Source organism: Podarcis melisellensis (assembly GCF_964234715.1).
Source record: "Podarcis melisellensis genome assembly, chromosome: 14".
Lineage (NCBI taxonomy): Eukaryota > Metazoa > Chordata > Lepidosauria > Squamata > Lacertidae > Podarcis > Podarcis melisellensis.
In genome coordinates, this window is record NC_138546.1 from 34,970,823 (window position 1) to 34,998,791 (window position 27,969).

General features: G+C 46.0%; 1 protein-coding gene across 1 annotated transcript; it reads right to left on the reverse strand.

Annotated features, from left to right (window-relative positions):
* Positions 1 to 47: 47 nt before the first annotated feature.
* HAPLN3 (hyaluronan and proteoglycan link protein 3) lies at positions 48 to 27,795 on the reverse strand. The gene is made up of 5 exons (XM_081888728.1): positions 27,662 to 27,795; positions 14,088 to 14,236; positions 11,780 to 12,148; positions 5,713 to 6,015; positions 48 to 1,641 (listed from the first exon to the last, which is right to left on the reverse strand). The coding sequence occupies exons 2-5, from the start codon at positions 14,206 to 14,208 to the stop codon at positions 1,361 to 1,363; spliced, it is 1,074 nt and encodes a 357-aa protein (XP_081744854.1). The 5' UTR covers positions 14,209 to 14,236; positions 27,662 to 27,795; the 3' UTR covers positions 48 to 1,360.
* Positions 27,796 to 27,969: the final 174 nt, after the last annotated feature.

Genomic DNA, 27,969 nt, shown 5'->3' on the forward strand with positions numbered 1-27,969 from the left:
CCCCCACACACACACAAAGTGCAACAATATCCCACAAATTCCTTGGGTGGTTTTCTTAAGGGTTTTATTCGCAAACGTCCGAGAAACCCCCAAGTTTGAACAGCAAAACCAAAAGGTGAGGTACACACGAGAATAGAACACGCAGATACTGAAGTATGGTAACCTAGAGAGCTTTCCGTAATAGTGGCAAGGTAGTTTCACATAAAGGTATAAAGGCAGTTCCCTATGTGCCTGTGACGTGGGAGGAGGGCATGGCTAGCCAACAAGAACTAGAACATCCCTACAAAGTGAAGATACGCTGCAACGTTTTGCTGCAGGTCCCACTTGTATGCTCTACAGCCCCCCCAAAAAGGGACATTAAATGAAAAGCTATATTCACGCATCCTGCTTTTTTGCTTTGAACAAAAGTAGGCAACAGCATGAACAGCAGGATCAGGACCTTGCGACAGGGGGAAGAACCCCTTGCCAGAGGTCCTACGTGTGTGTGTGTGTGTGTGTGTGTTTATCTCCAACCTGCAGAGGTAGGCTCCTGTGACCCTCCTGATGGTGCTCTGATTCTAGGCATGCTTACTCAGAAGTCAGTCCCTTTCATGGCCACACCCCCTCTCGCCAGGCCACATCCCTCTCTCTAAGCCACACCCCTTCCCAGCCTTGTTTCACGCCCTCGAGTGTTTTTGCCTTGCTGGAATGTGTCACTGAACTCTGATGACGTGTCTTGCTTCTCTGGAGCGAAGACAGAGAGGGGCATATGTAGAAACAGGTGTACTGTACAAAGCTATATTTTCCTTTTGGCCCTTCACGGCACTGACAAGAGGTTGCCCAGGAGTGCACATAGCCCTCAGGCTGAAGAGTTTCCCCACCCCATCCTAATCTATAAACACTGGATTTACTAGGAGGCAAAGCCATTGTGGGGTGAGGAGACCTTATTCTAGTAACTACTGGGAACCTCCCATCGGGACTGGGAATCCTTTGGCAAGACGCAGCAACCACAGTAGAGACCCAGCTGAGCACAAGACAGTTTTGCAATCTCAAACTGAGCCCATTCCAGAAATCAGATGACCAGACAGAAAAACAACACTAAAACTCAGGAGGGGTTTCTCTACCACTGGATTAGACAGGCAATGGAAGTGGAAGAATCTTAGAATCAGCACCAAGTCCACTCCAAGGCTATTCTGTGGGGCTGCGCAGCATTCCTCCCCTTTTGTTACAAAAATGTTTAAAAAAAGCCCAAGAGACACACACAAAATAAAACATACAATTAAAACTGCCCCCCGAGACTGGCCCTTTAAATAATAAACTCTAGGTGGGCAACAGAAGGATATTGTCCATTGGTGCACAGTGTCCATACATTGGCCTTCCTTCAGCTCATCTTGTAACAGTAGACTCCAAACTTGCCAGCTTTGGGGAAGCCAAAACTTCTGATCCCAGGTTCCGGAGGACCACAATTGGGCCGGGGCGAAGTGATGGGGTAGCGCACACTAGCATCAGCCAGCCAGCCGGCGTCGCAACGGTCCAAATTAGAGAACTTCCATGCTGAATAAAGTTGGCCCACCTTGGCTATCTCAGCCCCATCGTCCTGGCACGCTTGCTTGGCTTCCTCCAAGGTGAGCTGCTCGCGGCCGGACAGATAGTAAACCGTTCCTGTTGGGAGGAGGCAGAGAAAGAGTTACGGAGCAATGCAGGAAAATCCCAAAAGAGACCCACTTACAGATACATGTCCTGCTTTTTTCCTTCCTGTTTAGTTTATTTGGGGTTATACTGAATGCTAAGTCCTGCTCAGAGATGACTCACTGAAGTTAATGAGGATGACCACCCTGGGTTCATTCATTTCAGTGGGTCTAATGTATGTAAGAAGGCTGTTGGATCAGGCCAATGGTCCATCTAGTCCAGCATCCTCTTCTTGCAATGGCCAAGCAGATGTCACAAGCATGACCCCAAGCACAAAGTCCTCTCCCTTCCTGTGGGTTCCAGCAGCCGGCATTCAGAAGCATCGCTGCTTCCGACTGCGGAGCCAGAGCATATCCAACATGGCTAGTCACCATCGATAGCCCTCTCCTCCATGAATTTCTTTAGTCCTCTTTTAAAGCCATCTAGGACTAGCATAGGGACGCGGGTGGCGCTGTGGGTTAAACCACAGAGCCTAGGGCTTGCCGATCAGAAGGTCGGCGGTTCGAATCCCCACTACGGGGTGAGCTCCCGTTGCTTGGTCCCTGCTCCTGCCAACCTAGCAGTTCAAAAGCATGCAGTGCAAGTAGATAAATAGGTACCACTCCGGTGGGAAGGTAAACGCCATTTCTGTGCGCTGCTCTGGTTTGCCAGAAGCAGCTTAATCGTGCTGGCCACATGACCCAGAAGCTGTACGCCAGCTCCCTCGGCCAATAAAGCGAGATGAGTGCTGCAACCCCAGAGTCGTTCGCAACTGGACCTAATAGCCAGGGGTCCCTTTACCTTTACCTTTAGGACTAGCATTGGCTATCACCTTGGGTTTGCAGACCCTAAACAATGGTCATATGGTGAAGCAGGAGTCACCAGTCTTTTGCAAACCAGAGAAAATGCTGTGGGCGCTACTCATGTGCTACAACCTTGCATGCACCACACTACACAAAGCGTCCCCTGCACCACAAGGACATACGCCAGCGTGGCCTAATGATTAGCATGTTGGACTAGGACCTAGGAGAGCAGGGTTCGAATCTCCACTCACTGGGTGACCTTGGGACAGCCACCATCTCTTAGCCTAATCTACCTCACAGGGCTGTTGTGAGGATGAGAGGGGGAGGAGGGGAACCATGTAAACCACCTTGAGATCCTTGGAAAAGTGGTATAGAAATGTAATAAATAAAATATATTAAAAAATACACTCTCACTCCTCTTCTTCTTCCCTTCCCTGCTCCCTAGTTACCCTTTAGCCTTAGCTTTTTGCTAGCCTAATTGGGGAGTTTAGAAGGACGTTATTCTTCCTGGAGATTGTATTGTGGAGAGAAGATTCGCTTCTGCTTCTTTCAAGCCTAATTATAGTGTTGGAGAATCTGATCCCTCCCACGGTAGCTGCCAAGAAGCAGAGAAACAATTAAAAAATCTTACCACGTAATTTATTAATATTCACAGGAAGAGACAAAGGAATGCAGTCTTCCCTAATAATGGCGTTGCTCCGAGTAAAGTCCCACCCCCTCCATCTCTCCTATTATACGTCACCCCTGTGTTGGCTAATCTGAGCTTTCTGCCTCTGAGCTCTCTGTTCCACTACTCTCAATACCCGCCTGGTCCTGGGAGAGGGGGGATCAGGAATGCTTTCCAAAGACATTGAGTCTGTCAGTGTCAGCTTCGTTCCGGAGCTGACAGAGGGCTGGGAATCAAAGCAGGCAAAGGGAGATAAGGACACTGGAATGCGAGCTGGAATGTGAGTGGGCAGCCGAGTGGCATAACTTCAGAGAACAGAGAGCAGATAGCAAAGATCCAAATACGAATCTTAGCTCAGAGACAGAAGAGGAGAGGCTGAGAATAGCTAGCCCAAAAACCCGAAGGCGCTAAAAGGTCAGTGAGAGAAGGGGGAAAGAGCAGAAGCGAAAGGGTTTTTTCCCCTGTTGGAAGAAGAGGAAGGGGCGGAGTTTAGACTCGGCAACTGCTAACTTGGAGTCAGACACGGAGTGAAGGAGCTCCGGAGTGATTTATGTGTTTGAGCAATAAACCTGAGATAATTACAGCCGGTGTCTCGCGTCTGTGGGAGAGCCAAGCCATTACAGTCAGCTGTCTCTCCCCTTGTGCTTCTTCTTCTTGCTGTTCCTTTTCCAAAATTTCCCAGTTTCTCCCCTCTGCAGCCTCTGAACTACGGCCTTCTGCAAACCGCTGTTCTAAATCTATACTGTCCTCCTGTTCTCAGGAAGGTTCAGGAGAGGGGGGGTATGGTACCCACTGTTCCTCCTAAGTCCAGTCCCTGACACAAGGGGGGGGACCCTAAAAGTGCCAAATAAGCCTCTCTGAGCACATGTCTGCTTGTGAAAGCCATGCTGGTAACCCATGCAGGACAGGGTTATCAAGCACAGAGGAGAAAACACTGCCTAGGGAAACAGAAATTGTGCTATTAAGTACCAAAGTCCGTGAACAGTTACAGGGAGTTAAATGGAGAATTTAGACTCCAGAACTCATCTTCCCTTTAATGTCTGCTCTTTGTAGTACGAATAAAAAGCATACTCAAAGCAGCATACAGCATTTAGAGCATTTCATTAAAGCCCATCAAATGCAAAAGCGAAAGGAAAGCTACCAAAGATCCATTAACTACTGTAAAATGAAGCTCAGGGTGAAACAATCAACAGGAGTGAGATGAATTCCAACCCCAGCTGAAAGCCAGGTGACGTTTTTAAAAGCTCAGATGAGAGGGAGCCAACCAAGACTTAGCTTGGGTAGGGATTCTGCAGGCTGGGTGCCTCTAAGAGTAGCAGGGTGCATAACAAGGTTTGTGGTGTTGAACTGAATGAGAGGTTTAAAGGTAAAGGTAAAGGGACCCCTGACCATTAAGTCCAGTCGTGACCAACTCTGGGGTTGCGGCTCTCATCTCGCTTTATCGGCCGAGGGAGCCGGCGTACAGCTTCCGGGTCATGTGGCCAGCATGACTAAGCCACTTCTGGCGAACCAGAGCAGCGCACGGAAATGCCATTTACCTTCCCGCTGGAGTGGTACCTATTTATCTACTTGCACTTGGACGTGCTTTCGAACTGCTAGGTTGGCAGGAGCAGGGACCGAGCAACGGAAGCTCACTCCGTTGCGGGGATTCGAACTGCCAACCTTCTGATCGGCAAGTCCTAGGCTCTGTGGTTTAACCCACAGTGCCACCCACATCCCTTGAATGAGAGGTTTAGCTGTATCTAAAAGGTCCCAAGTTCCACACCAAGGACATCTCCAACTTGGCCAGAAAGGTCTGTTGCCTGTAACTCAGGAGAGCACCTGCAGGTCAGAGTAAACAGAATCAAGCTAGATGGATCAAGTCCCAATCAGCAGCCTAGAGCAGGCATAGGCAAACTCAGCCCTCCAGATGTTGTTGGACTACAACTCCCATGATCCCTAGCTCGGAATTGTAGTCCCCAAACATCTGGAGGGCCAAGTTTGCCTATGCCTGGCCTAGAGACTGTAGTTTGAACTAATGGTAGTCCTCAAAGGCAGTCCCGTGCCCGGTGCATTACAGTATTATTATTATTATTATTATTATTATTATTATTATTAAATTGAATTTATATTTATTGAATTTATATACCACAGAATAAATTCAAGATATAAAACCACAAAATACCTAATAAAAATAAAAACAACAACCCAATAGCCCCCCCCCAAAAAACCCACATTTTAAAAGGGCAAAGGATCTAAATCAACCAAAGGCCTGGTTGAAAAGGAAAAATTTTGCCTGGTGGCTAAAGGTATATAATGAAGGCGCCAGGTGAACTTCCTTGGGAAGAGCATTCCACAGACGGGGAGCCACTGCAGAGAAGGCCCATTTTCGTGATGCCACCTTCCGGACCTCTTGAGGAGGGGGCACATGAAGGAGGGTCCCAGAAGATGATCTCAGGGTCCAGGTAGGTTCATATGGAAAGAGGCAGTAGTCAATCTGAAATCTCCAGAGTGGGAACATACGGCCAGGCCAGAGAGGACATGCCCAGGCCTACCATCTCCCCATCCCTCCTCTAAAGTAGCCTGCCTGGTGAACGATGGCAGAGAACAACTCACCTTTCAGAGCAGAAGAGAAACAGAAGACGTCGAAATGATGGAGGTTCTTGTGGCGCTCTCCATAGTTCCGGAGGCCAGGGGCCATGTGTTTGCCTCCACAGGGCTCCCGTGGCACAGTGATGGGGTACTGGGCTGTGCCGTCCGTCAGCCAGCCTGCATTGCACCAGTCAAGGCCCTCCATCCAGGACTTAAAGAGCTGCTCAAAGGAGGCCATCATGGCATCCTGGTCCTCGCAGGTCTTCTTGGCCTCATGGAAGTTGAGCTTGTAGCGCCCACGTTGAGGCTGGTAAGGGAACACCACCCCTGGGGGAAAGAAAGTTGCTGAGTGAGTACAGGAGGGAGGATCACTTACTGAGGTGTGAGGAACCTATGGCCTTCAGAAGTTGCTGGACTCCAGCTCCCATTAGCCCCAGCCAGCTAGGCCAACAGTCAGGGGTTGTCAGGGACGGGGCAGAGGAGGAATGGTGGAGACTGCCTACCCATCTTGACCTTTCCAGGGAGGAGGAAGAGGAAGACAGTATAGATTCACAACAGGGGTTTGAGGGAAGTCACAGCTCAGAGGCAGATGATGAAGAAGAAGAGTTTGGATTTGATATCCTGCTTTATCACTACCCGAAGGAGTCTCAAAGCGGCTCACATTCTCCTTTCCCTTCCTCCCCCACAACAAACACTCTGTGAGGTGAGTGGGGCTGAGAGACTTCAGAGAAGTGTGACTGGCCCAAGGTCACCCAGCAGCTGCATGTGGAGGAGCGGAGACGCGAACCCGGTTCCCCAGATTACGAATCTACCGCTCCTAACCACTACACCACACTGAGGGGGAAAGCTGGGAAATCATGGGAGAGCCAGAGCAACACCTGGCTGACACGTTGTCATCAGAAAGCATTCCAGACCCTCCATCTCCCAGAACCTGGCGAGCCTTAAAAGTAGGAAAGCAAAGAGCTCAAAGAACACGTTGCAGCACCCATAGAAGTGACGAATGAGGAAGTGGGAGAGGCAGGGGGTGGAGATTCACTCGGGATAACGCCATTATCCAAGAGGCTGGGTTCTAGAGCCTCTCTGTGTAAAGTTTGAAATAAGAAAGGACTGTAAGAAACTTTCCCTTGTCTTTATACTGTCCTGGGCAACCAGCCGGCAGCTGCTGACAACATCCTGACAGGGATGTTGGGAGCTGCAGGCCTGCAACATCTGAAGTACACATTTATAGCAGTCATGGATTCCCTGGGAAGTGTCGTTTGTTAAGGGTGCTGAGAGTTGTTAAAAGGTAAAGGGACCCCTGACCATTAGGTCCAGTTGTGGCCGCCTCTGGGGTTGCGGCGCTCATCTCGCTTTATTGGCCAAGGGAGCCGGTGTACAGCTTCCAGATCATGTGACCAGCATGACTAAGCCGCTTCTGGTGAACCAGAGCAGTGCACAGAAGCGCCATTTACCTTCCCGCGGGAGCGGTACCTATTTATCTACTTGCACTTTGACGTGTTTTCAAACTGCTAGGTTGGTAGGAGCAGGGACTGAGCAATGGGAGCTTACTCCGTCGCAGGGATTCAAACTGCCGACCTTCTGATCGGCAAGTCCTAGGCTCTGTGGTTTAACCCACAGTGCCACCTGGCCCCTATTGCCCTCTGAGAGCTCCAATCCCCAGAGCAGTTTTAACAACCACTCCCTCTTGCCAGGAAACTCTGGGAATTGTATCTCTGAGTTTCTGTCCCCAAGAGAGGTGCACACAAGGCCTTTGGCTTCTTGTGAATTGCTGCTCACTTTCTTTTGGTGACATAAGAACATTTGGATAAGCCTAAACAAAAACTGGCACACAAATTTTCATGGCTCTCTATGGTGGCTCATTCACCAGAAGTCATATATTTAGTGTTAACTCTGGAAGTGTGGTGCTGGAGGAGACTCTTGAGAGTCCTCCCATGGACTGCAAGAAGATCCAACCTATCCATTCTGAAGGAAATCAGCCCTGAGTGCTCACTGGAAGGACAGATCCTGAAGCTGAGGCTCCAATACTTTGGCCACCTCATGAGAAGAGAAGACTCCCTGGAAAAGACCCTGATGCTGGGAAAGATGGAGGGCACAAGGAGAAGGGGACAGAGGACGAGATGGTTGGACAGTGTTCTCGAAGCTACCAGCATGAGTTTGACCAAACTGCGGGAGGCAGTGGAAGACAAGAGTGACTGGCGTGCTCTGGTCCATGGGGTCATGAAGAGTCAGACACAACTAAACAACTACAACTGGAAGTGTATTCTCAGTTCTGACCAAACTAAACTTACTAGAGCAAAATATAGAGCAGGGGGGGTCTCGATGTGAAATATATTGGCGTTGTTTTCAACTCTCCTACCCCATTAGTGAGCTTTATGGATAAAGAGGAATTTGCCCTCGTAGGGTTGCCTTATTTCAAAAAGTGAAAAACCATACACAAAAGTTGTTGAGGGTTGTTGTTGTTTTTTTCCTCTGAGGGGGCAGAGTGATGTTCTGATTTTTTTGTTCGTTATTTTCAACAGACAAATCCTGGGTATGTCCAGGAGTTCCCCTATAGCTTCTTGTTTGCCACTATGGGATCTGGGATGCAAAACTAGGTAGGACTTTGTTCTAATTTGTTGGTTAATTAATCATTATAATGATGACGCTAAAGTAGGCTTCGTTGCAAACCCACACAGTACAATGGTTTTAAAAAGAGAAAACTCTCATCTTACAGTCCATTTAGTCAAACAACATACTGCCCGGCATCACAGCAATATATAATCACAGGATGGGCTCCTCACACGGGGAGGGGGGAAAATGCTTAATATAGTCCCACAGAGCCTTTCATCTTGGATGAAAGAAGAGAGAATTTAATTTTTTAAAAAAAACTGAGAAGAATGACAGGCTACTGGTGACCTCTGGTGTCCAGAAATAGGTATATGCTTAGCAGTTCTGGTAACTGCCTCCAGACTTCTTAGAAAATCCCAAGGATTCTACCTGCACAAAGGTGGGGTCCTGTTTATTAGGAAGCGGGAAAAGGACAGTTTCATGGGTGTAGCCGGGAGGGGGGCACAAAGATTATTGAAAAGCATTGAAAGTACTCAGTTATCTGAGGTCCCCGTCCCCCAAGCTAGCAGAAGCCAGCCCCGCACAATGTCCTATTTACAGGGTATTTTTACCAGTGATTTCTCTAGAAAAACTCAACAAGTTTGATTTCTTTTTAAAAAGCTTTAGCTCCCCCCACCCACCCCAAAAATAAATAAATCCTGGTTATGCTCATGAACAGTTCATTCATGTTTCCAAATAAAATTTGAGAGAGTGATCCAGAAACATTCAGTTCACCATCTGCTATGTGGCTTCTATCTCATGCTGCTGATGGTTAGGAAGATTCGTCAAGCATCCATAGTATTAAGTTGTTTGGGCAGTCTAGCACCGAAATGTTAAGTGGGGGAGCGTCCATCACAACAATAGTGCTGTGTAATATGGGATTTGATATTTTTTTCTGAGCTATTAATCACCCTCCACAGATATGTCCCAAGATTATGTACAAATCATAATAAAAACAGCAAAAAAAAACCCAGTTAAAAACAGCAGGTGATTTTTTTTAAGCCCACCCAGGTATTTAGAAAGCTAATGTGTGTTTAAGCCTGTTTTTAGCTTATTGTTTATCTTGATTTTGTGAAAGCTTCTAATTATTGTTGCTAATTCTGCTTATTGATAATTTTACTGTTTCATCTTTTTCTGTAAGCCACTTTGAGGTTTGGTTGGTTGTTGTCGCTGTTTTACAGTCAAGCAGTGTACAAATTTTATGAAATAAATTAAATAAGTAAATAAAAACAAGACAAAGTAGACACCCACGGCCAAGACCAATTCATTCAGCATTTCAGAACAAAACAAAAAAAGTTTTCAGTTGTTTCCCAGAAAGTACAGCTAGTGAGTGTCAGTTGTTATTTCAACAGGAATGGTATTCCAGAGAACAGGGGCAACCACACTAAAAGCCCAGCACAGAGTTACTGCAGAACGGGCTTCTGAGATCTCTGGCTTTTCTGTGCTGTTCCTCTCTCTTCACTTCCCCTCCATCTCCAGTTTGAATCATTTGTTCTACTCTTTTCTGCTAAGAAAGGAAATATATGCCAACCTGCTTAAGTTGCATTACCTAAAATAGTGGTGGGGGACCTTAGTTTCTTTTTCCGTGATCCACAGACCAAAACACATTGCAAAATCAGTTGACAATGACAAATGATAGCACTAATTAAAATATACATAATACAGCTTTAAAAACACAAGATTGAAATATTAGACACTGTGTGTGAGAGAGGGGGGATGGGGGGAGATCAGATCTCAGAGCAGGAAAAAGTGGGACACGCAAACAAAATATCTGTTTTAAACTGATTGCAGAAAGAGAGAGAATGTATACATCAAGCAATTGTTAAAGAGGTCTAATGATGATATCTGTATTCAAGAACTTTGCCACTTGCTCTGTAACCACTTCAGGGCCCCAATAAGTCAAAGTGATCCGACGACACACAGGGGAGCAAATAATACAATATATTAGATCTTTCCCAGTCCCTTAAGAAAAACTACAATAGAGAAGTACATGCAAGATAGATGCCCCTTCAGCATTGTTGCAACGGGAAGCATCTGTTGTTCTTTGGGGTTTTATTATATCTGCCATCAAACAGATTAGAGGGGAGAACATTAAGCCTTACCAGAGAGGAGGCTTCCCTGTATTTATGGAAGATTAACCATCCCAGGCATGGCATTCTGTCTTTACAGCAGGGGTGTGGATTTCCCAGTGACTGGGGGGGGGGGGACAAGTCCTCATGCAGGACCCTAAAGTTCTGGGAGATCAGAGACAACCATTGGTTTGGCTCCCTTTAATTCCCTGGTTAGCAGGTATGTGGGTGAAAGAGCAACTGAGCTAACTTTATGCACCGCAGCCTTCAACCAAGGTGATTCGAAAGAATCAAACATGGTCTCGGAGACGGAGGAACTGGGAGCGAGCACAAAGCAACAACAGAGCCACAAATGGATGGAATAAATCCACAATAAGCACCTCCAATGAATTCAAGCCAACTTCAAGTTTAAGTGTAGCTCCAGAAACCCACCTGGGAACCCAAAATATTAGCCTAAGGACAAAGTTTGAACTTACGGTAAGCAAACCAAATTGGTGCCCCAGAAAGAATCTGGGAAACAATTCTGGCTTTATAAAGCCAAGATAGCTACTGGGGGGGGGGGGAGGAAATCCACCCTTTGTGGCAGAGGGGTTGTGAATTTTCGCTCCCACATTTTCTTATGCTTTGATCCAGGTGGATGTTTCCCATAACCTCCTCCCTATAGCTTCGTAAAACCATACGCCCAGATATTGATACAAACCATTGTCAGCCTGAGGGCCTTGTGGGCAACCTTAACAGGGGCCACATGCCATTGGTGGGTGGAGCCAGAGGTAAAAATGGGTGGAGCAACGCATATACATTTTAGCTTTGTAGAGCAGCCTACACAGGCACACACTATCTTTCTATCCTCCATAGGTAAAGGGACCCCTGACCATTAGGTTCAGTCATGGCCGACTCTGGGGTTGCGGCGCTCATCTCGCTTTATTGGTTGAGGGAGCCGGCGTTTGTCCAAAGACAGCTTCCGAGTCATGTGGCCAGCAAGACTAAGCCGCTTCTGGCGAACCAGAGCAGCGCATGGAAATGCCGTTTAACTTCCTGCTGGAGCGGTACCTATTTATCTACTTGCACTTTGACGTGCTTTCGAACTGCTAGGTTGGCAGGAGCAGGGAACAAGCAACGGGAGCTTACCCCGTCGCGGGGATTCGAACTGCCAACCTTCTGATCGGCAAGTCCTAGGCTCTGTGGTTTAACCCACAGTGCCACCCACATCGATCCTCCATACAGGCAAGCAAAAGGCAGGATTCAAGAACACTCTTGGAAGGTGCAGAGCAGAGCGAGGCAGCAGCATGGCTTGGGGAGAGTACTGAGGGCTAGATAGAGAGGCTTGGAGGGCTGGATTTGGCCCCAGGCCTCAGCTTCCTCCCCATATTTCAGAATTTAGTTTGAAGTTGGGTTATGATTCTTAAAACGGCCACTGAATGCACCGTCCCACTCACCTTGGAGCGCTAGCTCCACAATCGCGCTCTCATCTTCCAGGCCATCGATGACCTCGCAGCGGTACTTGCCAGCGTCGTGCAGGCGCAAGTCATCGATCACCAGGGACGCTTCCTGGTCAGGCGCCTGCTGCAGGGTCGTGCGCCCCCGGAACCCCCCAAAGCTCCGCTGCTTCGACCCAGACGCCACCAGCACATCCTGATCTTTGGTGTTGTCCTCCCGCAGCTTGGACCACTTGACGCGGATCTTCCGCGGGATGTCCAGCTTGGGCGCATAATGATAGCGGCAGGGCAGCACGGCACTGGCGCCACGGTAGGCATAGATGGCATCCGGGGAAGTCTCGACCATCAGCCTTACAGCACGGAATTGAACTGCAGGGGTTGAAAAACAGGGTATGAAATACAATGGTACCTTGGTTCTCAAACGCCTTGGTACTCAAACGCCTTGGTTCTCAGACGCCAAAAACCCAGAAGTAAGTGTTCCGGTTTTCAAACATTTTTTGGAAGCCAAACGTCAGTTGCGGCTGTCGGCTATTGTTTCTGGGGCACCTGCACCAATCAGAAACTGCGCCTTGGTTTTCGAACATTTTGGAAGTCAAACAGACTTCTAGAACAGATTAAGTTTGGCACTTTTGTTTTTGCTATTTATTTTGTGTTTTTGTTTTTGAAGCATTTTCGATTACAGTGGTACCTCTAGATGCGAACGGGCTCCGTTCCGGAGCCCCGTTCGCATCTAGAAGCAAACGTAACTAGCGACGGCACATCTGTGCACACATACCTTTTAGCTGCTTCTGCGCATGGGCGTGGCGTCATTTTGAGTGTCTGCGCATGCACAAGCGGCGAAACCCGGAAGTAACGTGCTCCATTACTTCCGGGTTGCCGCAGAGCGCAACTCGAACGCACTCATCCTGAAGCACATTCAACCCGAGGTATGACTGTGATTTGTTTTTGTGACTGTGTGGAGCCCAGTTCAGCTACTGATTGACTGATTGTTGACTGCAGAAATGGATAAAAGCCCCCCATCAAAACAATGACTACCATCAGTGCAGGTAAGAAAAAATAAAAAAAAATATTTTTATCATCTACAATACTGTCTTATTTATTTTAGAGTACAGTACATTGGTTATTATTTCATTTTATGGATCAATGATCTCATTAGATAGTAAAATTCATGCCTCCCCTCGCCTTACCCACTTTTTTATTATTCTAAACTAAAATGCCACATGAGCAACGGCATTCACAACCCAAACATCCAAGGGGCCCATTAAGACTGGTAGGGCAGAAGGGAGGGAGGCCAACAGCAGGTGGCGCCAGAGACAATGCCAAGCAGAGTCAACTCATTCCGGTTCTGCCCTCCCTGCTGAGTGCTACAAAGGCAACACCGAAACTTAAGAAAGGGAAACTGACAGCCAGGGACATGCCCTGGACTGGTTATAAATAAGAGAGAAGATGGACATTGGCTGAGGGCAGAATGAGGCAGCTGGGACAGGGCCCCATTTGCCCCAATGGAGCAGCCTCCTCTGGGATTAGGTTCTCATGGCTTGCTTTCCACATCTGTAAAGGTAAGAACACTCTTTCTGGGTCAGTCAAACAGCCCACTTAGTCCAGCATCCTCACAGTGGGCAGCTAGATGTCTATGTCAAGGAGCCTTCACAGCAACTGGCAGTCAGAGACACATTGTCTCTACAAGTATGAATAGAATCATAGAATTGTAGAGTTGGAAGTGGCCAGGATTCAACCCCCCTGAATGCAGGAATCTTTTGCCCAATGTAGGGCTCAAAGCCATGACCCTGAGATTAAGATTCTCGTGCTTTGACCATGTTATGTACTGAGTTGAATAGGATCCAAAAAGCAGCAGTCTGATTGGCCCTAGAACAATAGGGTCCAGAATGCAGCAGGCTGATTGGTCCTAGAACAATAGGGTCCAGAATGCAGCAGGCTGATTGGTCCTAGAACAATGAAGCAGTATGATTGGTCCGCAGGAGCCACCCAATCCAGCTCCAGGTGGAAGTGAATCCGCAACCTGATTGGCCTACAGGAGAATCCCAGAATTAGCCAATCACGTGCGACCCATTGTGTAAATAATGTATATAAAGCAGGTATTTTGGGGAAACTTTCATTCCTCACTACTACGAGCTGAATAAAGAGCATGAAATCCACTCTCGACTCCGAGTATATTTCAGACCAACTGAGCTATTCCAGGTCCTGACATCTCCTGGTCTGCCACAGCCTTCCAGCCCAGCCCAGTTCCTTCAAATTCTCCCTCTTCAGGTGTTGTTTTGCTTTGTTTTTCCCCCTTCCCCCTTCTTACCTTCTTCGTCAGCCTCTCCTTTGTCACTCATGAACCGGTCGTAGTAGAAACCGTTGTAGAAAGGGAGGCCGCAGTAGCAGCTGCTCGCCTGCAGAAGCATCACAACCAGCAGGAAAAGCATCACTCACGGGAAATTCCAGAACAGAAGCCTGTCCATCAAAGGAGGGGAGTGAGGAATTAGCAAACTGGTTAATGCACAGAGACTGTTGTATGTGAGGGAGGCAACTTACACACACAAACAGAGAGAGAGAGAGAGAGAGAGAGAGAGAGAAAGAAATTTTTAAAAGACAACACTTGCATAAATTTTGCATACACAAATTTGTATGTATAATTCACAATTTAGAAATAATTAGTCAAATTTGAAGGGGGTGTGCAATGACTCTCACCAGAGCAGGATTGATGGCAGCCGCAATGGCTGCCCAACCTAATGTCCAGTTGCTAAATTAGTGAATATACAAAACAACTACAGTTACATAGAAGCGTGGAATTGTACAGTGGGAAGGGACCGTGTGGGTCATCTCGTCCAACCCCCTGCAATGCAGGAATCCTTTGCCCAATGTGGGGCTCGAAGCCACAACTCTGAGTGTCTGGATGCTGTCAGTGGCTCCCGGCTGGTTGCCCAGGAAAGTACAGTGGTACCTCAGGTTACATACACTTCAGGTTACATACGCTTCAGGTTACAGACTCTGCTAACCCAGAAATAGTGCTTCAGGTTAAGAACTTTGCTTCAGGATGAGAACAGAAATCGTGCAGCAGCAGGAGGCCCCATTAGCTAAAGTGGTGCTTCAGGTTAAGAACAGTTTCAGGTTAAGAACAGACCTCCAGAACGAATTATGTACTTAACCCGAGGTACCACTGTATAAAGACAAGCGAATGTTTCTTACCGTCCTTTTTTTATTATTTCAATCTTTCCAGAGAGAGGCTATAGAACCCAGCCTCTTGGATAATGGCATTGTCCCAAGTGAATCTCCACCCCTTGTCTCTCCCACTTCCTCATTCCTCATTCTCATCATCTCCTCTACGGGTGCTGCTAAATGCGCTCTGTCTTTGAGCTCTTTGCTCTCCTACTTTTAAGGCTTGCCAGGTTCTGGGAGATGGAGGGTCTGGAATGCTTTCTAATGACAACATGTCAGTTGGGTGTTGTTCTGGCTCTCCCATGATTCCCCAAATTTCCCCCTCATCTGCCTCTGAGTTGCGACCTCCCTCAACCCCTGTTGTGAATCTAGACTGTCTTCTGCTTCCTCCTCCCTGAAAGGGTTAGTATGGGGAGCCGGTCTCCACCATTCCTCCTCTGCCCAGTCCCTGACAGTGAGATTAAGAGTCTCATGCTCTACTGACTGAGTTATCCTCAGGCCTCACTTCACAAGGCTGGAGCATATGTACACACACACACACACACACACACATGTTGCAGTCCAAAGCACACTTTCCAGGGAGTTAGCGCTACTGAACCCAGCAGAGCTTACTTTTGTGTTTTTTAATTTTTTTATTAGTTTTTATTAAATATTACAAGAAAAGAAAAAGAAAAAAGAAATAAAATCAAAAATCAATACATAACACTGTAAACACATTTGTCTACGTATTTTCCAACATGCAGACTAGAAAATAAAAGAGACGAAAGATAAAAGAAAAGGAAAAAGAAAAGAAAAAATTCATAATCAATAATACCAAATTTATACAATATATAAATCCTAGTTAAAATATTCTAAAAGACTTCCACCGCATTCACCACACGTCTCTTAGTTTCTAGTTCACTTTTACATCTATTCTTCATTCACTTCCTTTCCTTGAGTTCTTTCATAGTCCATCAAATCTTTGTTTTCTCTATATTCTTCACAAGGTTAGTCTAAGCACAACCAAACTTTCCTATTTGAGCCCTGCTTGTGTAAATATTCATTTAAGCATTCCCATTGTTTCTATACCATAGTTTTGGATTTGTGCCTTATTAAATCCATCAATTTTGCTAACTACAGATAATCACAAAATTTACTTAACCATTGCCTTTTTGTTGGGATATCATTTCCTTTCCAATAACTGGCTACCCGTATTCTCGCTGCTGTTGTTACCAGCAGAGCTTACTTTGGAGTAAACACGCTTAACCTTGCGCACGGTTAGACTGAATCACAGAAGTCTGTGCAAGCTCCCCTCTGGCCAACAGAGGGCACTTGATACCCACAAAGTTCCCTGCTTGTTCCTCAGCTCTGGAATTTGACTTCTTGGCCCCCTGCTTAGACAAAAATTTACAACCTATTTGAAACAATCACTGCTGCTGCTTGGAAAAGGAGGGGGCCTTGTAGACACCCGAAACCCCCCCCCCCTTCCAGTCCTTTCCCATCATTGCCACACATACCAGAAAATCCACACACTCAAGCTTTCAAAGAAAGGGTCATATAGCTCAGTGGCAGAACATCTGCTTTGCGAGTGAGAGAGATCCTGGCATCTCCAGGTAGGGCTGGGATATGACTCCCTGCCTGAAAACCTGGAGAGCTGCTGCCAGCCAGTGTCCAGGCATGGCCAAACTTGGCCCTCCAGCTGTTTTGGGACTACAATTCCCATCATCACTGACCACTGGCCCTGTTAGCTAGGGATGATGGGAGTTGTAGTCCCAAAACAGAGCTACATGGGCCTTTAGTCTGATTCGGTATAAAACAGCTTTCTTTTTTGTTAGGGCGTTTATTAATTTTCCAATAAAAAACATCCAATTAACATATCAAATCACAATCCAATAAAAAGAAAAAACTAAAATAAAAAAAATCAAATTGTCTTCCAAATTATAATCTTGAATTATAATCTTGAAACAGCTTTCAAGCTCCCAACTCATCGCATCCAAAGCTGCTGTCTCAGCCACGCACGTTTTGAAGAGATGCTAAAGTCTGCAATCGTTAACACACACAGCAAGATAGCAAACTCGGGTCGTGAGTTATGATTGCTATGTATTTATCTTTTACAGTGGTACCTCGGGTTACATACGCTTCAGGTTACAGACTCCGCTAACCCAGAAATAATACCTCGGGTTAAGAACTTTGCTTCAGGATGAGAACAGAAATCGTGCTCTGGCAGCGCAGTGGCAGCAGCAGGAGGCCCCATTAGCTAAAGCGGTGCTTCAAGTTAAGAACAGTTTCAGGTTAAGAACAGATCTCCAGAACAAATTAAGTACGTAACCAGAGGTACCACTGTATTGTATTTATACCCCACCTGGTTCTTCAAGGAGCTTCAAAGTGGTCACATGGTTCTCCTCTTCCCCATTTCATCTTCACAACAACCCTGTGAGGTAGGTTAGACCAAGAGATGGTGACTGGCCCAAGGTCCCCTAGTGAGGTTCATGGCAGAGTAGGGATCCGAACCCTGGGCTCTCAGGTCCTAGTCTGACACTCTAACCACTACACCACAATGGGAACTACCGAGAACTAAGGAGGCAGTAGCAGGGTGCTCAGGGAACTCCCCGCCCCTCCATAACTGGCAGAAGTCAAAACATCAGAGAGAAGAAACACCATCGTGCACCTATAGCAACAAAACTGGACTCCTTCATTTGCCCCAGCTGCAACAAAACATGTCTCTCCCGCATCCATCTCAAAAGACTCAGCAGGCACTATAATTCTTCAAACCGTATCACTTTGCTCCCAAAGTCAAACCATTTATCTGCCATCGTTTCCCAAGACAGACAGATGCCAACAACAACAAAACAATATTGAGAGTGAAAAATTCTATGGGAGTAATTAAAAAAACCCAAATAGCTCAATGATGTCTGAGCATGCTCAGTGACCACAAACTTCCAAGGGTGAGAGAGGGATGGAAAACTCGGGGAGGGGAAACGGAATGGAGTTGACTCCTTCAGAACACTCCACGCCGCATTATTTTTATACTGCCGTTAATTATTTGATTGTTTATGCTCCCTTCAACACAAGGTCCCTGGGCAGGCTGCAGCAATTTAAAAATGCAATCAGTTTAAAGCAAATATTTTGTTTGCATGTTCCACTTTGTCCTGCTCTAATTAAGGTTTGATCTTCTCTCTCTCTCTCTCTCTCTCTCTCTCTCTCTCTCTCTCTCTCTCTCTCCTCTCTCTCTCTCTCTCTGTCTCTCTGTCTCTCTGTCTCTCTGTCTCTCTGTCTCTCTGTCTCTCACTCCACCACTTATTTCTGGAAGGCTGTCCTGTTGAATTACTCACTATGAAAGCATAGTCTAGCAAGCTCATACCCATCACATTTTGAAGACCAGGCAAAAGATTTAAGCAAATCATTCCCTCCGTTTCCAGTATCCAGAGGTCCAGGCAGGTAATATGTCAATGGAATAGCACTGCAGACAAGGAGATGGTTGGTTGTTGGTTGTTGTTGTTGTTTAGTTGTTTAGTTGTGTCTGACTCTTCGAGACCCCATGGACCAGAGCACGCCAGGCACTCCTGTCTTCCACTGCCTCCTGCAGTTTGGTCAAACTCATGCTGGTAGCTTCGAAAACACTGTCCAACCATCTCGTCCTCTGTCCTTCTCCTTGTGCCCTCCATCTTTCCCAACATCAGGGTCTTTTCCAGGGAGTCTTCTCTTCTCATGAGGTGGCCAAAGTATTGGAGCCTCAGCTGCATGATCTGTCCTTCCAGTGAGCACTCAGGGCTGATTTCCTTCAGAATGGAGAGGTTTGATCTTCTTGCAGTCCATGGGACTCTCAAGAGTCTCCTCCAGCACCATAATTCAAAAGCATCAGTTCTTCGGCGATCAGCCTTCTTTATGGTCCAGCTCTCACTTCCATACATCACTACTGGATGGTTGTTGGTAGGTTTGGAGAAACCCCAAGATTTGCAGAAGTGCAAAAGAACTATTTTGTGGGGGCTAAGGAGTGAAACGCCTGAATAAGAGCTGAACATGCAAAGTAGCCACAGAATGCTGGCTGGCTGTTGGATGGGGAGAGGGACTGGGAGGGAGGGTAAATGGAATAGTGCATGCTAGAGGAGGGCTTGGGTAGGTGGCATCCTGTGCAGAAACACTCCACACTGCAACATTTTGTTGCTGCTCCTAGTAGTTGTTAACAACTGTCCATTTAACACAGAGTTAATGGAGTTAAGGCAGGCGTACCCAGGCAGGTCAAAAAAAGATTTTGAATTAAAACTGGTGGCTCTTTTCCACTGATATGCCAACAGGGGTTTCTTTTCAGGGTGTGGAAAAATGAGAACCAGTAATTTATCTTTATCTAACAAAATCAGAGTACTGCAGAACTGTAAAGGAAACCTCTGAGCGGTTTTCAAAAAACGTAAAATAGGCATTAAAATGATTGCTGGAAGTTGAAGTAAATAATAATAATAATAATAATAATAATAATAATAATAATAATAATAATAATAATAATTTATTTATACCCCGCCCTCCCCAGCCAAAGCCAGGCTCAGGGCGGTTAACAACCAATAATAAAAATGAGTTGAATAAATATGACTTAAAAACAAGATTAAAATACAACATTAAAACAATTAAAACAATTAAAATGCAAGTTTGTGTGTGTGTGTGTGAATCAAAAAATAATTAAAAACAACCTGTAATCTGTAATTACAGATTAAAATATATGCCTGGATAAGCTTGCCTAAATAAAAGCATTTTTAGCATGTGTTGAACGGAGTACAGGGAAGGTAGCTGTTTGATGTCAAAAGGCAGGGAGTTCCAGAGGGCAGGTAAGACATTGATTCCTTACGAATGTAGAACGAACATTGTGTGGCACTTGCAATAGTGGCAGCCCTGCTGATGCATTCAGAAAAACATGCCGTTCTGTGGGTGGCATTCAACTAAGTTTAACACAGAGAATACCCAATGAAATTAATGACCATGGCTAAGTTAGCGCCATTAATTTCAATATGTGGCATTCAGTGCTGGTCCTACTCAGAACACCCACCAAAGTTAATAGACATGACTAACTTTGATTCATTAATGAGTCTACTTTGAATAGGACTTAGTGGAATGCAACCCGTTCGGTCTAGTCTAAGTAGAACATAGTTGAGTACCACCCTGTATTTCTGCACAACAGCAATGTCGTAATGCATGACTACTCAAAAGTAAGTGTCATCAAGTTCAATGACACTGCTGCTTAACAACATATCCCTGTGCATGCCTGCTCAGAAGTATGCCCCATTGAGTGAAGTAGGAGCTTACTCCTTTGTAAATCGATGCAGGATTGTACCTAAATCTCTGTCCCGAGCATGCAAAGGTTCTGAAGCAGGGAATGAGATAGCCACCTATCAGGGATGCAGCAGTTTACCTGTACTGGCAGAGGCTGGTCTCGATTACCTTCAAGGTCTCAACTCTACAATTTCACGTTCAGAAAAGGGGATCATGCAGAGAGACAACAGGCAGCCTTCATCGGGGATAGAAAAGCCACTCCTGAGCCTTTACACATTGGTCCACTGGATGAAGAAATGAGGCCGGATTGCTCCCTGCTTCTGGTGGAGACAGACTGAAAGCAACAGCGAAAGACCAGACAAGCAATTCACAGTGAGGTGCAGTTGGCATGCCTGGTGTGTGGATGGATCTGTGCTCCCGGCTCACAGGAGCCTCAATTTATCTATTTCTCACATCCACACCAGCAGTCATCCTGTAGCCCACAGGTGTACACTACAAAATCAGAAACCGCATCCTGTCTACATTGAGTTTCCAAATCGAACCTCCATATTTAGAGGATTAGCCAGACTTGTCTTAAAAGAACAGGGTGGGTGATTTTGAAACACAGTGTGAAATGACTACTAAATTCAGTGAGCATTGTGGCAACTTGAACCCCTGGCTCAAGGTTATCAAGAAGTCTCCTGGCCAGCAGGAAGAACCACTCAGTTTTTATGTATCGCCTTTTGTGTAACCCGAGCGTCGTCTACAAGACAACGCTGAGCACCACTGACAGAAATTGTTCTGTTTTCTTGCATTCCCTTGAGTTTGCCTTTTGGCATTTCCCCCAGCCTTCTGTCTTTATTAATTTCTTACTTTTATATCCCACTTTACCTCTGAGAAGATTAAGAGTCTCCTCATTTCCATTTATTATTACAGCAACCTTGTAAGGTTGCAGTTACAGATAGGTAGCCGTGTTGGTCTGCCATAGTCAAAACAAAAAAAATTCCTTCCAGTAGCACCTTAAAGACCAACTAAGTTAGTTCTAGGTATGAGCTTTCGTGTGCATGCACACTTCTTCTCTTCCAGTAGCACCTTAAAGACCAACTAAGTTAGTTCTAGGTATGAGCTTTCGTGTGCATGCACACGAAAGCTCATACCTAGAACTAACTTAGTTGGTCTTTAAGGTGCTACTGGAAGGAAATTTTTTTGTCTTGTAAGGTTGGTTAAAGTGACTGATCCAAGGGTATGCAGCAAGCTTCCTGGCTGAGCAAAGCTCCGAACCAGGTTCCCCAGTCCTAGGGTAGATCTACACACAGCGGGGGTGGAACGCTTATAGCTTATAGTGGTACCTCCATTCCGGAGGCCCGTTTGCAACATGAAAAGAGCGCAACCTGAAGCGCCGTATCTGCACAGGTGCGCGGCACGATTTGGCACTTGTGTGCATGTGTGAAGCGTGATTTAGCACTTCTGTGCATGTGCGAGCAGCGAAACCCGGAAGTTACCCTTTCCGGTACTTCCAGGTCGCTGTGGGATGTAACTTGAAATAACAGAAAATGAAGCAAACGTAACATGAGGTATGACTGTAAGTCAGAAATTAAATTGTTATAACAGAAGAAAAAAAACTCTATGTAAAAATCACATAGAATTTTTTCCCCTCTCTGTCGCCATCTGGTGTTGCATGTTTATAACACATTCAAAACGTTGTTGTTCTTACTAATGTAGCTGAGTCCTCAGTCCAACCCTAACTCTGCCCCGAGCCAAATTTGCTCTGCATTTTTTGAAGGGGCAGACACCAAAGAGACCAGGGAAGAGGTGTTTCTGTAAGAAGCACCCAGTGAGGCATGCTACAAAATAAGAAGCCATATCTCGCCCAGGAAGCTGCATGCCTATTGTTCAAGGGTAACTTAAGTGAAACATGGAACCTGCATATACAGTGGTACCCCGGGTTACACACGCTTCAGGTTACAGACTCCGCTGACCCAGAAATAGTGCTTCAGGTTAAGAACTTTGCTTCAGGATGAGAACAAAAATCGTGCTCTGGCGGCGTGGCAGCAGCAGGAGGCCCCATTAGCTAAAGTGGTGCTTCAGGTTAAGAACAGTTTCAGGTTAAGAACGGACCTCCGGAACAAATTAAGTACTTAACCCGAGGTACCACTGTACAGAATCTATAACTTAGATCCAAAGATGCTGATGACAAAGGGTGGATGGGCATGCCCTGCTTGAACAGTTTCTGGAACCATATGGGGCTAGCCACTGTCAGATTACACAGACCTTATCCTGACCCGGCAGAGTAATTTTGATGTTTATATATGCTGTCAATTGAATCATTCATCCCTTCACTCAATCCAACACTTCTTACAATGCCCCCTCTTTGTTCTTCACTGGCTTCTCTTTCATCTCTCTCTTGAGCTTCCTAATTCCCACCAGAAAAACTCGCTTATAGGGGGAAAGGAAAACTCCTGTTACAGGAAACTGCCCCAGGACCCTATCTCTCCGCCAAGCTTACATGGGTCTCCTTACAGCCTCTTCCTGCATAAAATGCTGACTGTTCTTCCAGCCCCTTCCCCTACCTAAACAAGCTGGGGATTTCCTTTACAATCTGCCCCCCTCATCTAAACTGAGCCGTTATGATACTTGCTCTATTAGACCAGATTACATAAATCTCAGTATAATGCTGACCTTCCCAAAAACCTTCTGTGCCCAGATCAACAATTATAATTTTTTGGTGTGTGCTGTGCTGTGCCTTTAAAACACAACAATTCAGGATCGTGGATGAATTCGCTGTGTGTTTTTTTTCTCCTGTAAGGACAGCATCTACAGGGGTGAGTTGCACAGTATGCTGATTCTTTTTGGGCTGTACTTCAAATAGGGAGACTGAGTTTTTGTTCCGCCATATCTTCCATTATCACTGAAAAGGAAGAAGAATTAAATGGGAGGGGTGGCATTTGCCCTGAATTAGATACACTGCATTTGGGAAGGGCAAATCCATAAATTTTGGGCTTGTTCAGTTTCCCATTATTCTGATATTAAATCTGAATCTTCACATCAGTCCCCATGAACAGTCATTGTCACTTTCCTGGAAATTTCTCCTAACATACATTATTTTTTCATGCAAGTTTGCCTAAAGGACAGATTTTTGCAAGCAGCCTTCCCAACCGTAATGCATTCTATCACAGAATTACAGACTTGTAGGGCTGGAAAGGGACCACAAGCATCATCTAGTCCAACCTAGTTTTTAGAGGAGGAAAACAAGAAAAAAATATTCTGAATCTCATAAGCCAGAACAGCAAGAGGGATCGCTGCGCAGTGAAGGCAGCAATCCCTCTTGCTGTTCTGGCTTCTGGGATAGCTGCACAGCCTGCATTCGCTCCATAAGACGCACACACATTTCCCCTTACTTTTTAGGAGGGAAAAGTGAGTCTTATAGAGCAAAAAATACGGTAATTGTCACGTATTGTTTCAGGAAGTTCAAATTAAGCAAGTTTGCCTCTGAATGCAAATGGAACCAAACTCCTACCCCATCCCTCATCTGGATACAGTCCAAACCAAATCAAGCTTTTTAAGCCCGCAATGATACCGGCAGAAAAGTACAACATATGCTCAAATCTCAGCTGCTGAAATCCATGTCAGGTGGATGTTAGTCATTGCATCTTCCCTATAGTTGAGGCAGACTGAGAGAACTTCCGTATTTCACAGGCCAATCCAAAGGAAGGTTACTCAGAAATAAGTCCCATGCAATTTCAAAGGAGCATCTTTCCGAGTCTGCATTGCAGCCTACGAGATGTCATCAAAACCACTTCCCTGGAAGTAAGCTCACCTAGGAATCTATGCTGTCAGATGCAGAAAGGACAAAGTAGCTTGCATACTTCTAAACTGGGTTGGTAAGATTTTGGAGAGAGAATGACAGCATATGGAAAGCAATATACTGTGGTACCTCGAGTTAAGTACTTAATTCATTCCAGAGGTCCGTTCTTAACCTGAAACTGTTCTTAACTGCCGCTGCACCGTCGGAACCTGATTTCTGTTCTTATCCTGAAGCAAAGTTCTTAACCTGAAGCACTATTTCTGGGTTAGCGGAGTGTGTAACCTGAAGCATATGTAACCTGAAACATATGTAACCTGAGGTACCACTGTATTAAATAACAATGACAATATAAAGTGTTACTATGGAAGAAGTCCTCCATTGGTCTTCCACTGTGGGAGCATGACCCTACTCAGTCGCAACCTGCCCCAAGGTGAGTCGAAACAGCAGCTCTACTGCCAGTAGCATACAAACTTTTGAAACAGTGTTTCCAGACGCATGTTTGGGTTAATCGTCCGGAAAAGGTTGAAAGGGACTACATCCCAATGAGATTTTTCATGTGCTTAGGTCTTGACAGCGGTTCCCAATCTGTGAGTCCCCAGATGTTGTCGGACTACAACTCCCATCATCCCTGAGCTCTGGCCTTGCTAGCTAGGGGTGATGGGAGTTGTAGTTCAACAACATCTGGGGACCCACAAGTTGAGAAAGGCTGGCTTAGGAACAAATGGTAACTGTTAGAGTGCTGGACTAGGACCTGGGAAACCTAGGTTCGAATTCCCATGCAGTCTAACCTACCCCACAGGTTACAGATAGGTAGCCGTGTTGGTCTGCCATAGTCAAAACAAAACAAAAATCCTTCCAGTAGCACCTTAAAGACCAACTAAGTTAGTTTTTGGTATGAGCTTTCGTGTGCATGCACACTTCTTCAGATACACCAGATACTTCAGTGTATCTGAAGAAGTGTGCATGCACACGACAGCTCATACCAAAAACTAACTTAGTTGGTCTTTAAGGTGCTACTGGAAGGATTTTTTTTTGTTTCTACCCCACAGGGTTGTTGTGGGGATTAAATGAGGAGGGGGAAACCATATGCCCCCCCTTGAGCTCCTTGGAGGAAAGGTGGGATTTACTTGCAATAAATAAATACAATTAAGATACATGTTGGGCCATTCATTCACCTAGCTCCATTCTTTCTGCACTGACTGGCAGCAGGTCTCCAGGCTTTCAGGGAGAGGACATTCCCTGCCCTACCTGCAGATGCTGGGGATTCAACCTCAGTCCTCCTGTATGCAAAGCAAATCTCTGTTTCTGAGAGTCACTCCCCTCCAATTCCACTTTTTAAAAATTAAGGGTGTCAATGCAGGAAAAAAATTGGGACCGAAAGCAAGCACAACATTCTAGCCAATACATATATTTGCTTATTTAAAATTAATATACTTCTATCCCACTTTATACACATTTCAATGGGCAATAAGAATCCATTTATAATCAGAGTCTTTTTAAGTCTCGGGGAAATGGAAGGAGACTTAGTAATATTCATGGATATGTTCTACAAAAGAAGGTATCTCCCAACTGCTCAAAGTCCCCATGAACCATTTATGGGAGGCAGTAGATTCCAGGAGTGGCTTTAGACATAGACCAGAATTTCAGGTCTCATCTAGCAAGGAGTAGGGATGGAAACCTTTGCATACCTACATGGGGAAAAGTCCCAGTTTGACTTCACAGTTAAGCATATGTGTACAGTCCTCCTCACATAATATCCCAGGAGAGAGATCACCCTTTTCTAGGGCATCAGGTCATGTGTTTGCTTAAAAATCATATCACAATGCACATACTAAAATAGCAGAGTTCATCTGAGCTGACTGATGGTATAATCCAAAGAATTTCGTAGCAAATAAGCTGTGATGAACTCTGTTAGTTTAGTATACGCATTGTGATGAAATATTACATTTTGGCATGTTACAGGTCTTCTTTGATTACTCAGGACATATTTGTTGAAACTGTAAAGGGGTTGCATTAACAGTACCTTTAATCATGCCTGTTGCATTCTTCCTTTCCTAAAGATGCACTTTGTAGCTCCCTCTGCTTTTACATGTCTTCATCCCTTCAACATTACCAGCTGTTTTGGCAATTTCACATGCAAAATTGGGCCCATCCATAAGGGTAAAGGGACCCCGACCATTAGGTCCAGTCGTGGCCGACTCTGGGGTTGCAGCGCTCATCTCACTTTATTGGCCAAGGGAGCCGGTGTACAGCTTCCAGCTCATGTGGCCAGCATGACTAAGCTGCTTCTGGCGAACCAGAGCAGCGCACGGAAACACCGTTTACCTTCCCGCCAGAGTGGTACCTATTGATCTACTTGTACTTTGACGTGCTTTCGAACTGCTAGGTTGGCAGGAGCAGGGAGCTCACGGGAGCAACGGGAGCTCACCCTGTCACGGGGATTTGAACCGCCGACCTTCTGATTGGCAAGTCCTAGGCTCTGTGGTTTAACCACAGCGCCACCCGCGTCCCCTGGCCTTAATATAGATAGTGAACGCCTTGTGTTTCCTTTGACTACCCCTCATCCACGTGGGGTTCTCCTCCAACTCCTGCTGTCCCACATTTTCTGCTCCCTAAAACTGGAGATACCGTATGCAATCAATGTAGCTCTCCAATTCCGATTTTAAAAGCATGGCAAACTTTTGGATTTAGAAGAATATGTGGGAGAGCAACAGTCAGAGGAGAATTAAAGAAGACTCAAGGGGTTCACAATCCCATAAAGCAGGAGGTTTGGACAGGGTTGTGTTTAACAGCACAAACCTCTCCATGTCTACTCAGAAGTAAGCCCCACTGAGTTCAATGGGCTCTCCTCCCAGGTATGGGTGAGATAGGATTGCAGTTTAAACCAGTTCTTGATGCAAAGGTAAAAATGAGCCTGTAAAAATGATGCAAAGGTAAAAATGGACATTTCCACTTTGCTTCCTCATCCGAGCTCACATCACATCAGCTCTATTCACACTTCGAGGCTTGAAATCAGTTTGTGCTTAAAATCAAGAACCAGTTAAGAACCAGTTAGTCCTTAAGGCTGCAGTCCTGTGCACGCCTACTTGGGAGTAAACCGTATTAAACTCAATCAATGGGATGGTACTTCGGCAGAGACCTGGACGAGACTGCAAGTCCGTCCGTCCAGAATGTGCACTGCATCGCCTGACCAACAATCACAGAAAATGCTTCTTTTAGCTCTGAGGAAGCGGCTGGAATAATTCCTCGCTATGCCCAGAGCTCACCTCCCAATCATCACGACAGCATTCATGGCATGCTCCAAGTTTGCATCCTACTCAGAGTAGACCCTCTGAAGTGAACGGGCATGGCTCACTAAGGTCCATTCCTTTCGATGGGTCTACTCTGAGTGGGACTGAGGTGGAGCCACCAACCCCCTGGATTTTACGCCTGTCCCATCAGTTCCTCCCTCCCCAAAAAAGAAAGAAATCCTCTCGTTGTCAACATGCCTCCAGGACATGTTGGCAAAAGGGCGAACTTCCGTGCATTTAAAAGCTTCTGCACGCTTGCCCCCCCCCCAAGTCCTGCCTCTTCCAAGCGCTCCATCCTCTAGGACGCAAAGCAGCGTCCCAGAGGAGAGAAAGAAAACCGCTCTCTTTTTTTCCTCCCCAACTCCCCCCCATTCCTGAGTTCCTCATTCCAGGAATCCCAAAACTTACAGACGAGAGCCCAACCAATCTCCTGGTCGAGGGAGAGGCGAGGAAAGGGAAGACGCTGCTGGCTTGATCGCTCACTGCAGAGTGAGTGAGGAAGTTGAGCTGAAAGTTTAATGAAATGTGTAAAAGGGAGGGAGGGGGACGAAAGGGGAGCAGTCGCGGGCCGAGCCTCTGGGCTTTAAGGACAGCCTCTTAAAGGAGCAAGCACGCCTCTTCCAGTCCCCCGTGCCTCAAAGCAGGCTGCAGAAATGATGGAGATAACCAGGAGAGGGTACCCAGACCGTCTAGAAAGATTGGCGTATCCTACATAT

What these genes read in the sequence shown, in the direction of transcription:
- HAPLN3 (XM_081888728.1), bottom strand. Translation starts at nt 14,208, where the DNA reads ATGCTTTTCCTGCTGGTTGTGATGCTTCTGCAGGCGAGCAGCTGCTAC. An exon ending in AGGAGAGGCTGACGAAGAAG is followed by an intron (nt 12,149 to 14,087) that starts GTAAGAAGGGGG and finishes CAACCCCTGCAG; the next exon opens with TTCAATTCCGTGCTGTAAGG. An exon ending in TTTCTCTTCTGCTCTGAAAG is followed by an intron (nt 1,642 to 5,712) that starts GTGAGTTGTTCT and finishes TCCTCCCAACAG; the next exon opens with GAACGGTTTACTATCTGTCC.